Source organism: Epinephelus fuscoguttatus, linkage group LG20, assembly GCF_011397635.1.
Source record: "Epinephelus fuscoguttatus linkage group LG20, E.fuscoguttatus.final_Chr_v1".
NCBI lineage: Eukaryota > Metazoa > Chordata > Actinopteri > Perciformes > Serranidae > Epinephelus > Epinephelus fuscoguttatus.
In genome coordinates this window covers 20,424,824-20,438,413 of record NC_064771.1, presented here as the reverse complement: position 1 = coordinate 20,438,413, position 13,590 = coordinate 20,424,824, and the positions used below count along the sequence as shown (strand labels likewise).

Below are 13,590 nucleotides of genomic sequence, written 5' to 3'. Positions count from 1 at the left end.
TGCACCCAATAAGAACAATTGTTAGTTGCAGGCCTAAAGGAAATGAAATCTATTCATTCATTTATTCTAGTTTTAAGTATTTAACAGGCAAGATGTGAAAGATGCAAAGTGCAAAGACAAAAAATTACAAACATGTTACAACTCTGTCTTTGGGGGCAGGAGCATAACAAAGTGTAAAAGGCCTTTCCCTTCCTGGTCCTCAAGCCAGAGACCTTAAAGTTGAATTACAGATGAAGGAAAATTGTTTATTACTGCAAAATAAAGAACTCAGTTATACAGTAACTGAAGCAATATAGCTCAGGGTGACGGCCCAAACAACAAGCAAAACAACTATCTTGCCCCAGAGGTACTGGCTAATCCTATAAATATAAAGAAACAAATTACAAATTACTTATTCTGGCTCCCTAGGATACAGCAAAAAATATGAGGAAAAGATTCAAAATAAAATGGCAAACAATCCATTCATTAAAAGAGCAAAGAAACAACCAAAAAAAAACTTTTGCTGGTATAGACAAGCCTCATATAGGCAGAGTCCTCTGCGGTGGCATGGGTTCGATTCTGACCTGGGGCCCTTTGCTGCGTGTCACCTCCCCCTATTTCTCCCATCCTTCTTGTCTATCTTAGTTGTCCAATCAGTAAAAGCAAAAAGTGCCCAAAAAATAATCTTTTAAAAAAATAAATAAAGAACTCCCAGTGCTTTTTAAAAATCTCATGCAATGCATGGGTTTTGTTTTTATGACAATAACATTTTGACATCAACTTATAACTAGGTAGCTTACGTAATGCTACATTTACCAAGAATTGACTAATAAGCTTACAACACATACGGTGGTAAGAGCAAAACACTACCAACAACATTGAGTGTCTGACCGAACATCTCGCACATATCGGCTTTTCTGTCTCTGTTGTGACAGTAGACAGTAGCCTAGCTAACTGAGCAGCGTTGACGACACTGGCGCTTTTTTTGAAAAGTTCAAAGAATTTCAACTAGAAGTGCTTGGAGCAGAACCACAAAAGAGATGGAGCGCTCTGAGAAAAGACGCTGGACATGTCACGTTTTCTCTAGGCAGCCAAACGCAGCTACATGTGCTCTCTTCTCATTGGAAACAACTGAAAAAAAGATGCTGGCACTCAGATAAAAAAAACGCCTTGTGGACACAGCCCCTAAAAATAAAGCGATTCTAAAAATTTGTTGTATCTATTATTCTTAGCGGATGTCATCTTTGCCTTCATCCCTTGTTGCTCCCCTTACATGTACATACACTGTATATACCCAGTTGTAGTTATTTACGTACAAAGAAAAACTCCAGTGAACACCGCTGGGATTTAGCCATATTCATGTGAACTGTAAATGGGAGTGGTTAAAGTGCTTTTCTTGACCTCGTTTCCTTTATAGCACAATTTACTGCACAGCTAAAAAGGAAGTAGGTAGCTCAGTAATAGGCTGCCATCCTTCGAGCTCAGTATTGGTGTTTCTTTTCTTCTTTCTTTCTCTCTCTTCCTCTCAGTCGACACTGTACATTGTGTTGCCTCCCAGCATTGACAGCAGATGTGGTGGGGAATCATGCTGGAGGGAAGTCTCAAGGATTTCAAGAGCACATATTGTTAACATGGACATAATGCTAAAAATACTCGTCTGAGACTGGACTTCTTTTTCTCTACCACTTGTGAATGATCAGAACTTTTCAGAATATAATGTACAAATATATACAAAGTTTTTGCATTAGCTGTGGTGAAATCAAAGACCAAGATAAGAGCTGAGCAACTCTAGCATGTTACTGGGACAAATAACAGCATGATTTTCAATTAGGTTGGAGGGAACGGGAAAGGCTGCTCATATACTGTTACTGTTTGTTTTTTGTGGCCTCTCCAAACAAAACGATACAGTAGCTAACATTTATGTGACTTTTAAAGGACTTCAACTAATGATTATTTTTATTATTATATTATATTTCATCATTATCAATTTGCACATTTGCAATAGTTAAAAATTCCCTCTATAATTTCCCATAACCCAAGGTGATGGCTTCAAATGGCAAGTTTTATTCAACCACCCCTCCAAAAAGTTTATTGCCATGTATGACAAAGAAAAATGTCATTCTCACATTTAAGAAGCAGGAAACCAGCAAATCTTTGGCTTTTTGCTTTAAACAATGACACAAACCATTATTCATTGGTCAAAATAGTTGACAGTTAATTGTCTCTTGACTGACTTAATCGATTTTTCTTTTTTTTTCTTTCTTTTTTTTTTTTGTCTTGTCTTTGTGTCCTTGCATCAGTCTGTGTTCCCTTTCTACATTCTGTGGTTTTGAGGGTCTGTGAACGTAGCACAGGCAGAACTGATCGTTTTTTGTGAAGTTTTGAGTTGTGGGGTAAATAATCGATCAGTCGTCCTAAAATTGCTTGTCTTGTTGGATTCGACAGTCTAAAACCCAAAGGCATTCAAGACTAATTGAGAAGAAGGACTGCCCCCGACTAAGAATTTTCCTAGTCCATCAATAGTCATCATTTAGGGCCATTAGTCGACTAGTCGCCTGCATGTTTATGATATTAATTTAATCATTAAATGATATATTTTGGGCGGGGCAACACAATGGTTTGAGTTGAAGGTGTGAGAAAGAATAGTATCAGTAACATTGTTAACACTGTGCTACATTACAGAGAAATACAAAACCGTACTAATGAACCTTCATTAATATAGGCCTATATTTTATCTACAAGTGCACGTCACACACTGAGCGAGCCGCCTGTTAATGACGCTGTCGGCAAAGCAGTAATGATTGTGCTAAGTGTCTAATGATCCCACACTTTGGATTTCCTGCCCGACATGTTATTAACTAGCCTGTGAGATAACCGCAGGTACCAGCCCTGGCAATTATGACCTTTCTGGTCAACTTATGTTGGGTCGACTATTAGGGGGCAGCCCTACTGAGAAGGATCATGTAAACAGCTCAGTAACAATCAGCACCTTACTGAGACTTTCCTTCTCGCATCGTGGGAATCTTGTTTTCCAAAGTGCAGAATCTATAACAGTTTCCGTAAGATGGCTCAGTGTATGATAACACGAGATGAGAGAGAGAGAGACAGAGGGGGGTTAATTGTTTTCGAATCTGTCGTTACCCCCTATTGCTTCCATAGTCTGTCCATATGAGTGTATGAATTGTGGCACTGTGTGTTCATGCAATGGGATGGTCTGGCTGGTCTAACTCTAGCGCACGGCTGTGAACTATGTATGGACTCAGTGAAGAGGGGGCGGGGAGAGCAGGAGACAGAGAGAGGAAAAGTGAATATAGTGTGGAGAGAGAGCAGGGACTGTTTGCTGATAAGAACAGGGAGAGAAGCCAGGTGAGTGAAAAAGAGCAAAGATACAGCGTGAGTTGGAGAGAGTTAGAAATGGATTAAGTGCAGGAGGGAGAGAGCAGACAGCCAGAGAGAGACAGAGAGAGCAAGAGCAGCTGCAGAAGGGACTCACGGCTCAAATGTGGACAAGTGTACCGCGGTCGCCCTGGCGCTGAACTGTCAGTGTGGAAGCGGAGTGGCCAGCTGTATCTAACAACCATGAAGCACTCTCACAGAACGGACTACAAGCTGATCAGTGAGTAGGGGAAATGTGAGTTGCTGTATGGCTGCCAGTGTCCACACACAGCTCAGAGAGAGTACACTGATGAAAGAAGTCAGTCTGTGTGTGTGTGTGTGTGTGTGTGTGTGTGTGTGTGTGTGTACATGAGATTTTAAATGTAGTGTCTTTTATATATATGTTAAATGGAACTACTTGTGTGGTCAGCACTTAGTTGTAATCATTGGGCTTAATTCATTAAAAAGAAGTACTTAAACCATTTGTTGATGTGGTAGTCAGGTAACGTGATTATGATAACACGTAATTTGCTCAGCTAGGTGTTTAATTACACGTTTAGTGAGATATAAACTGGTTTATCTTAACTGTAAATCCAAATTGATAGTTAGTTAGATAGGTAGATACTTGCTTAAATCCTTAATTTTCATTGTCGTCATTTTCAGAATGTAGCTCTGTGGAACATGTGGTGGATGCACTTTACCTTCTCTGCTTTTGCTGTCAGATAGTTGCCAAGTGCAGGCTCACGGTTTTGTCTTTGGAGGGCTTGCAGTCTTTTGTGTTTGAGCTGTCGCTGAAGTGCCAGTTGTATCCTCTCAAATTTGGTGTTTCTGATGTCGTTACTGCACATTTCTCTGTCTCAAATGTCACTGATACCTTCTATGTGTATCTTTTATGTGGGAGAGGTTTTAATGTATCTTAGCTTAATGCACAAAACTCACAAAGTGTGACTCAGTTTTTATTTTATTTTATTTTATTTCATTTTCAGAAAGGGTCTGCTGGACTGTAATTTGGTTTTTGTCACCTTATTTTTGTTTCCGAATCAGAGTAAGGGTTATTTCCAAGAAGGTTTTTATTTATAAGAAATTTGTCTTGGTGTTTTGTGCATACAATAAACACATTAAAAGGAAATAAAGAATAAAGCAAAGTGCTGCAAAAGTCAAGAACATAAATATAGAATAGAAAAAATACAGTAAAAATACATCGACAAATATGCACAACATACTGTACTTGTCTTAGAATGAGAGAGCATACAGTTTACAGTTTTGTAGAGGATGTGTAACAGTACAGATCAGGGGATGTGCAAAAGATGGGGGAGGGGCTGGAAGGTGAGAGTGTCAGTGTGGGTCCTGGATCTTGTTGACAAAGCCAACTGCAGATGGGGAGACTGTCGTTCTTGTTGTTTCTTTATGTGGCATGAGATTTTGGTTATGATGGACCAAAATGCCATATTTTGCATTCCGAACTGCAAGATTTGATTAACTGAATGATCGCCTGTACCCTGTGTAAACTGCAGGGGGCAGTATTTTGTAATTTGATGTAAAACTTTGGCATTTTATTACCTCTGCCAAGCAGGTTATGTTTCAGTTCATTTGTTCGTTTGTCAGCAAGATTACAAAAATGCATGGTTCTGATTTTTAAGAAACTTGGTGAAAGGGTGTAGCATGGACGAAGGACAGATCCATTAACTTTATAAGCATGTCTGAGTCACAGGGTGGATACATGAATTATTTTTCACTTCCGTTAACGTTGCCAGATAGGGCATTTGGCCTTGGCGGAGGTCTGCAGTCTCTGTGTACCCTTCCAGTTTAAATATGTGATGGATGATGCAGCAGTTTGGAAAACGTCTGTGGAAGTGTTGTGCACTGTGACCCCTTCATACCAGAAACCTGACAGTGTGACAGTCGAGAATTTCAGGATCTCTGGGCAACTTCACACTGAATTGACCCTAAGAATGAAAGTCACCTGCGGCTACGGATATGTTTTGTCTCTGAGGATACTTTAATGTACCTTACAATTAAAAACAAAACCATCGACGGTACCAGAGTGTTGCATCCGATTTGTGTCAAGTCACTGTGAAGTTACACAGAGACACTGAAGGCTTGGCAAGGGTATATGTTTCTTGTTTTGCAACGAGGGTTTGCCAGGGCAGATTGAACGGGCCTCATTCACAGTGCAGATTGACCTGATACCTCTAATATGAAGATAAGAGTGTAAAGCAAACATTTAGGACTACATGCATCTTTCAGAATCTTCAAATGTACCTTCACATGACTCAGTTATGTGACGTATTCAATTGTCTAATTTGATCTATGGACTAATTACAAGGAGCCTTTTGCTTCTTATCTATATCATGGTTTTGTTGTAGTCCTCCCCACCAATGAAGAAAGGTCAGGACATCTTAAATGTTATATTTATGTCTGCATGTGGTCCTGTGCACAAATCTGATCCAAGAGGGAAACCCCCTGTGATAACCATGTTGTCATCAGTCAGACAGATCAATGTTTATTGCTTCTGCCGCCACCGCTGCTGCTGTGTGTCTGTGTATTTGGCTGCGTCTGTGTATTATGACTCCTTACACTATTTATTTTTGTGTGTTTATGTTTGCTGCTGCCGTGCGTGTGACTTTGTTTGCTACTACTTGTTGATGTTTAGTTGCACAAGTGTGTGTATGACCCTCGAGGGAAACCGTCTGATGCTGCAGTTTGGCTGGACATTTCAAAAGCCATATATTTGATTTGTATCTCCTGAAGAATATTTGACTTGGAAACCAATCAAAATACACTGTGTGACAGAGCTACCCATGTGGTGACTTAACACTACAGTAGATCAGAGCATATCGCAATATTCGCATGTGATGTAAGATAGTGTCACCCAAAACCAGGAAGCAAACTAAGATTGATGATGTTTCAGATAGAAATTGTTTTGCATATTTGACTATGTTTATAGGTTCAAAAGGCTAATTTGTTAACAGGCCTTTGACTCCGTTTTCTGTTTGTGCTGCACCTGTTTGAGTGCCCTACATACTCCTGCGTGAAGTTGTCATCAGCTCTAAACGTGGTTGTGAGAACAGTGCGTGTATGTGTGAACTTGGCCGGCAAAAAAAAAAAAAGGACGGCAGAGTGTGTGTTCAAGGTTCCTGTCCTTTGGCTGGTGTACATAGCTTGTGATTTACTGAATGAATGAAACCAGCCTTTAAGGCTGTGTTGAAAGGTTTCACCTATTTCCTTTCATAATGATTTTCCAGTTATAAAGTATTGGCAATGAGTCAGGTTATTGGCTGATTTAGAACTAATACATACTCCCTTTTCGTTCAGAAATAGATCCTTTCAGGGTGCCCACGACTCACCTTGTAAAGTGGGTGCCCCATGTCAAAAAAGGCTATGTCCTTGCTGCAGCAACTGTGGGTTTGATTCAAAGCCTGGTTCTTTGCTGCCTTTCTTCCAATATATGGCACTATATATGGAACGTTGGAAGAGGTCTTAGTAATGTAACCTAATGTAATCAGTGGTGTATATAGCGGTGGTCTGCAAGGGAATTAGATACATCTCGACATGTAGACTGAGAATTCGTTTCACTACAGTACTGATTTGTTCTCTTCCACCATTTAAAAAACATTTTCATCACGTCCTGTGGTTGTGTCTTGCTTGAAATACGGTACACTGCCCCCACGATTTCTGGTGGTATTGCTCTGTTTCATCTGTATCTGTAAGCTCTCAGAAAACTCAACGTGTCCGTGTACATATCACAGGTTGAGTATAAATGATTGATGTGCTCTGTGTTCATTTTGTATCATATCATATTTGTGCAGGTTCTCTGAAAGCTCATAGATACAGGCAAAACAGAGTATTACCACCAGAGATCATGTGGGCAGTTTAGCGTATTTCAAGTGAGATACGACTGTAGGAGATGACGAAGACTTTTAACGACTAGCTGAATGTAACAAATCAGTGATATAGTCAAAAAGAATTCTCCACCCACATGTTGCAGTGTATTTAATGGCCTCACAGACCACCGCCGTCCACAACGCTCCCTCTGTTGGAAGGTTCATTATTACAACTTCCTTTACCGTTGCCATATTTGTTGTTGTGTGACACTATTGACTCTGCCCGTTGGTGCCATTTATCAGATCGTCATTATGACTCATTCAGTCATTCATACGTCTTTTTAATTCAGTATTTCACAAAACATGCCATGTACCTGGCAGGTCCTGTGTCTGACTTGGTAATGTTCCAAGCACGTATTCCAAACTACTGGATGGTGAAAAACTGACAAAATTAGCCTCTCTGCCATGGCTACAGGTAGTTTCTATTAGGTTTCTATTCATCCGTAAAGAAATGCATCATCTGTATATTTACAGATATAGACACCAGTCACATATGAAATGGATACTGGATCTCACTGACCGAGATTCATTTTGCTGTGTAGTGTTTGGTATTCCCCTTGAAGTGCTGATTTTGTTATACATGCTGATGTACATGTACATATCATTTTCCTACATCAAATTAAACTGTGTACATATTGTATAGTTGAAGTTATTTCAGCTTAAGTGTGATTTTTTTTCAATGAATTGAATGGATGCAACGATCAGCTTTAAGTCTAATGTTTAAATTGTAAATCTTATTGTGCATATATATATATATATGTTTTTGATCAGTAGACATACAATCAACAATACAGCAGTGACTTCAAGTAAAACAAAACACTATGTATGAGTACTGGTCAATAAGGTGTAACAATAATAGGACAAAGCACAGATAAAGTCACTCTAAGTCACTATAATGGATACAAATGTATGTGCATGCATTATTCAGTGTCTTTTTAGAACACTAAACATGTAGCACTCTAACCTTCCTCGCTCTGTTAACGTCATACTAAAACAGAAATGTCATGAAAATGGTTAAAAAGGATGTTCAGGCAATCTCCTCCATCCACCACCGCATTTAGAAAAGGATCCATCCACACACATGCACGCACACACAGCCACAGGTTATTTATATTCAGCATGCATCACAAATGAGCCAAACCCATGCATATAAATCACAGGGAGATCATGGTCAATTAGTCCAGGTTCATGTTCGCTCAGTCTCACAGCAGGAGTGCTGCATGCTCAATATTTCTCATCAGTGCTTCTCAAACTAGTGTTTATGATCTGCGATGGGTCGGGGGCCTTTTTACCCGTGGGTCCACCACAGACTATATTAGATACACTTATCGCCATCGCTGGAATCCAAGATCTTGTTCCATCCAGTCTTCAGTGTTTATTTATCAGTTTTCTGTTGCCAGTGCTGATAATGGTACAGTTTGCGTGAGGCTTTGCAGGCACGAGTTCATGATATCATGAATAACACATGATAAAGCACGCTGAACATTTTCTCTAACATTTTTTATGTATTGATTCTAATTTGGGACCCATCCGTTTGACACAAAACAGTGGTTTATAAGAATGTAGGTCTTGATTTTTAAAACAATAGATTCCATATTTGGCCCCTTTTAAGAATAAACATTTATAAGACTATGTATTTACCACAGCTTTCTTTATTTTTAACATGGTTGGGATTTTTTGTTTCTATATTTTTTTTGTATAAATGCACACTTGCTTTTAATTAATTCTTCAGAACCTATTAAGACCTTTTTGTCACTGCCTTGTCTGAGAGCTTTTTCTGTCTCTGCCAGTGTGTTTCCCAGTTTAAAGGATGAATAAATGAATGATGGGTGGTCATGAAATTCATATCACTAATTTGAGGGTGTCTCCATTTCCACTTCAAAAGGTTAGCATGTGACACAGTTGTGGGCCGGAGATGAGATATTGCTCATGTCCCTGAGAGATGTAACGTTTGACAGTTAAGATAAGATGTTTGTCTAATGTTTTTAATACATTATGATATGTTAAACTAGTTTAAATATAAGTGTATTTTATGGAAAGCCAAGGTGCAAAGACAATATTTCTGGTTACTTTATGGCATTTTTGCATATCTGTGTCCTACGGTAGGAAGAGAGGAGCTGACAGATGACAAATGTTGAGAACCAAATAAAAGTTCACATCTTGACGACATGATGTGACCACATTTTTCTTCATTTTTTTGATTGTTTTTACAAGTTGCAGCCGCTTCTACGAAATTTCTACCCTAGTGCTTGTATGAAAGGACTCAGTAACAATATATTCGAAGGACATCAGACTCTCTGATTCACATTTCCCTTTTGTCTGTAGTATAATAGTTTTCATTTTCTGTTTCACTTCATGCAAATATTGTTATAAAAATGTGCTCTAGGTCTTGACTCTGTAAACAAACCGTCTGTAATAACCTGCAGTCTGTCTCTGTGAAGGACATTTAAAGGATTTAGTGAACTATGCTGTCTGTCTAACTGTGATAGATAGCACACCTGCTGCGTAGTGTAAACTGCAACATTTCCACTTATTCTGCTTATCCCTGCCTTCTTCTCTCGTCTTTTCCTCTGTTCTCATTTTTCATTCTTCCTATTTTTTCAAGTTTATTTCTTTTAAATATTTCCTCTATTCTTCCTTCTTTCCTTTTCCCTTCCTTGGTCTCTTCTCTTTGTCCTCCTCTCTATACCCCCTACAACACGCACGCACGGATACACGCACGCACTGAGAGTTCATTAAAGGAGCCCTGAGGCCGGATCCACAAATCAAACTGTGTAAATAAGCAAGTTTTGCTCCTGCAGAGCAGTCACTGCTGTTGCCATGGCTACCTGTTGCACATCTCACGGGTTACCAAGGACGGCCTTTAAGTGTGTGTCTGCATATGTGTATGCATACACTTTTTTTTATATGTGTGTGGTTGTGGGGAGTGTTACTCAGAGTGTTACGCAGATGAAATGCTGAAAAAATGAAACACAGATTTTACAAACATTTTTTTGATTTAATTCAATCACGATTCTTTGGCGTCTGATCTGATTCAAAATCGAATGAATTATTGAATGAATGGAAAAAGAGGCAGACATTTCAGTCTTTTGCTCCAGGACACCGTGTGCCGAACCATTTCCTGGTGTCCTTATTTCACTGAAATACAATATGAAACATAAATGGTCTTCAGTGGAACTGCATTACTTAATGAATTTATTAATCTGAAAGCACCTTACAGTTTCCTGCCTGTGTGAGATCAATGAGGGGAGACAGAGTGCTCCGCTGTGTTGTTGTTAACGTTGTGAGAGCAGCCTCTCTGCTGCACGTTAGCTCTGAGGAGAACCAGAGAACCAGAGTTTTTGAGGTGAAACAGGCTGAGCATCGAGTTATTTTCTTCACCTCAGTTCAGGGTTTTCCCTGGGTTTTTTGGAGACCAAGGTGGCAAAGGCCTGTGGCGGGGGGCATCTTGACAGCTGTACAGTCCCCCCCTTCTATTAAATATGAAAGGAGGCCCCCACATGCTTGAGCTTTACACTGCTGACTTGTATAATCAGAACAGACATGTCCTGTGATTTTCAGCCCTCTATGATTATATTTACCCTTTACAGCAGGCACATCCTTACAGCTGAGAATATGACTGTCAGGTATTGTCCCCCCTCTATTAAATATGGAAGGAGGCTGAAAATCACAGGACATGTCTGTTCTGATGATACAAGTCAGCGGTCCTGAAATGTGTGTTTCTCTTCTATAATACACATTGTACATCTCGGAGGCGACATCTTTCTACATACGGGCTTCCTTCGCCTTTCAAACGGGGCAGAGCTCCATGGGAAACAGTAGGAGAGACACAACCTGAGGGGGGAACCAGGATCTGACACAACACCGGAGGGAAAAGCAGGTCCATGGAGCTGTGCACCGGACAAAAAAGAAAGCCATCACAATATGCTTCACGTTCGTCCAGCGAATGCCTGCCTGTACGAGCTGTAGACTGTCCGACTTCTGCCTTTTTCATTCTGTCAACATCACGTTATTGACTAACATTTAAAAAACTGATTTTTGACATTTGTGAATCGATGGAGAATCATCCAAGTCAGCATGACAGTGCATCCAAGAATTGATTTTTTTCCGTCACCCCTAATGCACTTCTGTATCTGTATTGATACTTGGAACGGCTGATGCTTATGTTGGAATAAATGCTGGAAAGCGTCAAGGTGCAGTGTCATGGCTTAGGTTTGACCAGTCGGCAACATTAAGTACTGGAAACCAGTCACCCCAATAGTCTCTGCCTCAGGAGAAGGGACTTTGCAGGGGGGCAGAAAACAATGTTCCAGTGACTAGAAATAGTTCTGCACATTTCTGTGATGAAACCACAGGGAGACCCTCAAATGATTCCTGGAAATGGAATCATTTGCGGTGGAAAAGGTCTGTTAGTTTATGTGGCATTCATCCCGACAGTGTACAGTTGTCTACCTGGCAGCTCCAGCACCAGTGTAGAAAGTGTCCATTAGTCCTTTGTTAGCAGAGATGAGGACAGGTTTGCATATGTGTGTGTGTAAACAGACAGACTAATGGACCTAACTGAAATCCAAACACAGGAACTGGCGGGTGATCAATGCTGTTTACGTGTAGAGGGTGAAGTGTGCAGGCTTCTCTTGCCTGGTCCGAGGGTAGAGAGTATGTGGTATACAGGGACTGATGGATTGGGGAGGCTCGAGACACTCAGGTTAATCCTGAAAAAAGAGATGAACATTTCATTGAGGCATAAAACTTTTATGGGGAAGGGGAAACATCCGAGTAGATAATATCTCACTTTTAATCCCTGCTTTTCTTCCATTTCTTGTATTTCTGTTTTCCTCTGCACTTAATACTACTGAAGGCCTTTTGTCCATTAACCCTCCTCTCTCTTCATCTCTCCCTCGCTGTTTTCTAAAGTTTAACAGTTTGTTGTTGATATGGCATGTAAAAAAACTATGATCACTCATCTCTCTTTTCATCTGTCTTCCTTGCTCTTCTTTATCTGTCCATCCAGAGCGTCAGCTGGCCAACAGTATGACCACCGCAGGCTCTCTTCCTCCCAGTGTCAGTGGGATCAGTAAGGAGCTGGCTGAGGTGCGCCACCTTGTTCAGTTCCCTGAGGAGATTGCCTGCATCCTTACTGAACAGGAGCAGCAGCTTTACCAGCGGGTGAGAGGTCAAGCACACAAATGGAGAAAATAAGAACCATCACAAGAGTAACGGTAGACTTTCTTCTGAAATTGGCAGTAATCGTAATTCACTCGTCTGTTCCTTCCTCCAGGTCTTTCCCTTGGACTACCTCTCTTTCCTCACTCGAGACCTCGGCAGTCCCGAGTGTCAAACAAAACGACATCTGAACCTCAAGGCCTCGCTTTCAGTGCCTGCCATGCCTACCCAGAGTGCTCAGCGAAGTAACGCTGTGGAGGATCTGGTGGCACGCTTCAATGAGGTGAGGACTCTGCTTATATAAAATGGGTGTGTGTTCACTGTTTCAGCTCTACTTCAATCCTAACATGCTCATGTTTTAACCTTTTTGTGTGCGACCTCTAAGGGCTTAAAAGGTTGTGATGCAATCTTGCGCTATCAGGTTATATCTGACAAGCTCAGTTTTTAGTACAGGATTTAAGCTTGGATGACTTGAGATCACTATGTGGAGTACTTTAATGGTGCGACTCCTGAATCCCTTGAACAGCTTTTGAAGCAGACCCTTATAGAGATGTTATCCATGTTGACAGAAAGCACTTCTTAACTGTTGTGAAAATATAGAAAGAAAACAGTGCTCCAGTGAACTCTGGTGACCTCCACTTAATAACGACATCACCAGAGACAGTGTAAAGGCATACATTGCGATTTGACATGAATGTGACAGGCTGAAAAGCAGAGCAGACCATAATTTTGTTTTCCTTGAGCTGGGTATGCGTTGCGGTATATGCCGTGTGAATCAAAACAGCCTATCAGCTCATGACTGATGCACACACTGTGCATACACAAGTACACACACATACGCTCACAGCGGTGTAAGTTGGCTGACTCTCCCGGGCTTTGTGTCTTTCATAGTGAGTGACTTTTAGAGTAAACAATCACAACACTGAACTGCTGAGACAGAGAAAAGTTAGAGAGGGAGAGATTGATTGGAAACGGTGATGTCATCTTTAAGTTACATGCCTCTCACATCAGCTGGTTTTCATTTAAGTCAGCGAGAAGAGAGAGACACACACAAAATCAAATGTGCATTGCAGCCATATATGGGCAGAATGGAACAAGAGTCGAATGACAACAGTGATTCTCCTCGTGAAGACACCGATGAAGCTGCTTCAAATCCTGACACAATCAGAAGAAGATGAGCTGCAGTCAG

The 13,590-nt window shown here is 40.6% G+C and overlaps 1 protein-coding gene across 1 annotated transcript in view; it reads left to right on the top strand.

Annotated features, from left to right (window-relative positions):
- plce1 (phospholipase C, epsilon 1) overlaps positions 1 to 13,590 on the top strand; it is a 132,127-nt gene that overhangs the window by 72,586 nt on the left and 45,951 nt on the right. The window contains exons 9-10 of the mRNA XM_049564362.1: positions 12,250 to 12,404; positions 12,517 to 12,684. Of these exons, the coding sequence (XP_049420319.1) occupies positions 12,250 to 12,404; positions 12,517 to 12,684 (323 nt within the window). The remainder of the gene's footprint in view (positions 1 to 12,249; positions 12,405 to 12,516; positions 12,685 to 13,590) is intronic.